General features: G+C 54.5%; 1 protein-coding gene across 1 annotated transcript; it reads right to left on the minus strand.

Annotated features, from left to right (window-relative positions):
- Positions 1-208: 208 nt before the first annotated feature.
- LOC139828723 (olfactory receptor 14J1-like) lies at positions 209-799 on the minus strand. The gene has a single exon (XM_071812861.1). It carries the CDS (start codon positions 797-799, stop codon positions 209-211), a length of 591 nt encoding a protein of 196 aa, XP_071668962.1.
- Positions 800-2,644: the final 1,845 nt, after the last annotated feature.

A 2,644-nucleotide genomic window follows, 5' to 3' on the forward strand; every position in this document is an offset into this window, starting at 1 on the left:
AAACACCCTGTATAAAAGAGATGTGACATAGGACACCAGCTGTACCAGGGTCCCAGAAACAGGTAGACAGGCCTCTGAGTTGTGGCTCCGGAGAAGTTTCATGGACGAAGAACTTCCTTGACAAACATGGTTATCACAGATAAAATGCTCAATGCACAGAAGGTTCCTGAGATGAACTGGAAATCAGTTCTGAAGAGACACAGGTAACTTATTGTTGCTGACAGAAAAAAGAATGAATCGGCTTCTTCAGTGCTACTTTCAGCTCCTGATTCCTCATGCTGTAGATGAGGGGGTTCACTGCTGGAGGCACCACCGAGTACAGAACAGACACCACCAGATCCAGGGATGGGGAAGAGATGGAGGGGGGCTTCAGGTTGGCAAACACGCCAGTGCTGACAAACAGGGAGATCACGGCCAGGTGAGGGAGGCAGGTGGAAAAGGCTTTGTGCCGTCCCTGCTCAGAGGGGATCCTCAGCACGGCCCTGAAGATCTGCACATAGGACACCACAATGAAAACAAAACACCCAAATATTAAACAGACACTAACCACAATAAGCCCAGCTTCCCTGAGGTAGGAGTGTGAGCAGGAGAGCTTGAGGATCTGGGGAACTTCACAGAAGAACTGGTCCAGGGCATTGCCCTTGCACAGTGGCAGTGAAAATGTATTGGCCGTGTGCAGCAGAGCATTGAGAAACCCAGTGGCCCAGGCAGCTGCTGCCATGTGGACACAAGCTCTGCTGCCCAGGAGGGTCCCGTAGTGCAGGGGTTTGCAGATGGCAACGTAGCGGTCGTACGACATGACTGTGAGAAGACAATACTCTCCTGAAACAAAAAAAACAAACAGAAAGACTTGGGTAACACATCCCAAGTATGAGATGTTCCTGGTGTCCCAGAGGGAACTGGCCATGGATCTGGGGACAGTGATGGAGATGGAGCCCAGGTCGAGGAGGGCGAGGTTGAGCAGGAAGAAGTACATGGGGGTGTGGAGGTGCTGGTCCCAGGCTATGGTGGTGATGATGACGCCGTTGCCCAGGAGGGCAGCCAGGTAGATGCCCAGGAAGAGCCAGAAGTGCAAGAGCTGCAGCTCCCGTGTGTCTGTGAACGCCAGGAGGAGGAACTGGGTGATGGAGCTGCTGTTGGACATTTGCTGCCTGTGAGCATGAGGACCTGTGCAAGGAGCAAAAGACAGTGATGGTTTAGATGAGACTTTTCTGGGAAAAAACAAAGCCATTTCCAAACACCCTCCCAGAAAGAGACACTTCTGTTTTTCAGGAGAACGTCCTGGCTGAAGCCCTCGTCGGTGCTTGATGAGTGTGCAATGAAGAGCAGGGTCTCTGCCCAGGGGCTCTTGAGGAGTCAGACTGACCCTGTGTGATTGGGTGGGCAGGGGCCAGTCCTGGGGTTCAGCTGTGTCAGATGGAACCGCTCCTGGTGCAGAAGGGACTGTCAGCATCTGTACCTCCAGGTCTGAGAAACTGAGTTGGAGAGCTTTGGTGTTTCTCCTTCTGCCCTCCAACCCTGGGGAGCGTTCTTGGGTGTCATAAAGCCTCAGCATTTCTGGTGCACTCAGGGAGAACAGAGTGAGTCCTGCGAGACCAGAGGATGCCTGTGGGTCAGTGCAGAGTGAGGGCAGCTGCTCTGTCCCTCTGTCCTGCTCCAGCTGCCCTGGGCTGGCACCTTTCTGAGATGGAGCCGGATCACACTCCCATGTTACCCTGAAAAGCCACCAGGCACTGCTGAGAACAGAGGGATCCATCTCACACCATGACATGTCTCACCGTTTCCTAAGGTCTCAGCACGCCACATTTAGTCCAGGACACGCACGACTTCTTTTCACAAAGCAAACAGCATTTTCTCTGTTGCTTCATTTCTGTGCTTCTACATGGGGATTCAGATAACAAACAAATTCTGTAGGACAGGTTGGCATGTGACTCTGCAGCTGAAACTGCCATCCCCAGAGAGCCTGACAGCAAGAACAAGATCCCAACAGCAGTGACCCAGAGCAGGGGAGCAAGAAGGACAATGCGGTGAGGGTGGGTGTGAGAGAGGCCAGGGCAGAGGCAGCCGGGCACTCAGACAGCGTCACCCTTCCCCAGCTGTGCAGCCACCTCCCAGACACCAACATTGCCGGGCAGCTGCTCTCAGCCCCTGTGCTCTGCAGAGGAACTGGAGCTCTGGCTGCACAGGAGCTGCTTCATGCCTTGGAGTCCCCGGTCCTGAGGGCAGAGGCTTTGCTGGGTGGGACAGGAGGCCAGGGGGCTGCTCACAGGAGGGATCTGCACTGCAGGGGATCACGGGGACTTTCCTGTGTTCTCCCTCCCATAACAATTCGAGGTTCAGTTTCCTCTCATTTCTGATCATTTCCCTGCTGCCTGGAGATTCTCCCCCTGGGAGGTGTTTCCCTGTCCATGTCTCTTCCCTGTCAGTGCTCACAGACCCCATCCCACCCTCTGTGCCCTCCCCCTGGCCCTACAGATCCTGCCTGTTCACAGGGCACTGCCTGGGGACATCTTCCTGTTTGCAGGTTGGAAAACAGGACAGGTCAGATTGAGGCTGAGGGGTCCAGCCAGGTGATGCAGGTGCTGTGCACAGGCAGAGGGGTGGTGAAGGGATGTAATGAGCCTTCTGGCAGATGTGCTGATCA

This window comes from Patagioenas fasciata, chromosome 10 (genome assembly GCF_037038585.1).
Source record: "Patagioenas fasciata isolate bPatFas1 chromosome 10, bPatFas1.hap1, whole genome shotgun sequence".
Taxonomy (NCBI): domain Eukaryota; kingdom Metazoa; phylum Chordata; class Aves; order Columbiformes; family Columbidae; genus Patagioenas; species Patagioenas fasciata.

Coding starts and splice junctions, on each gene's coding strand:
- LOC139828723 (XM_071812861.1), bottom strand. CDS start 799: ATGTCGTACGACCGCTACGTTGCCATCTGCAAACCCCTGCACTACGGG.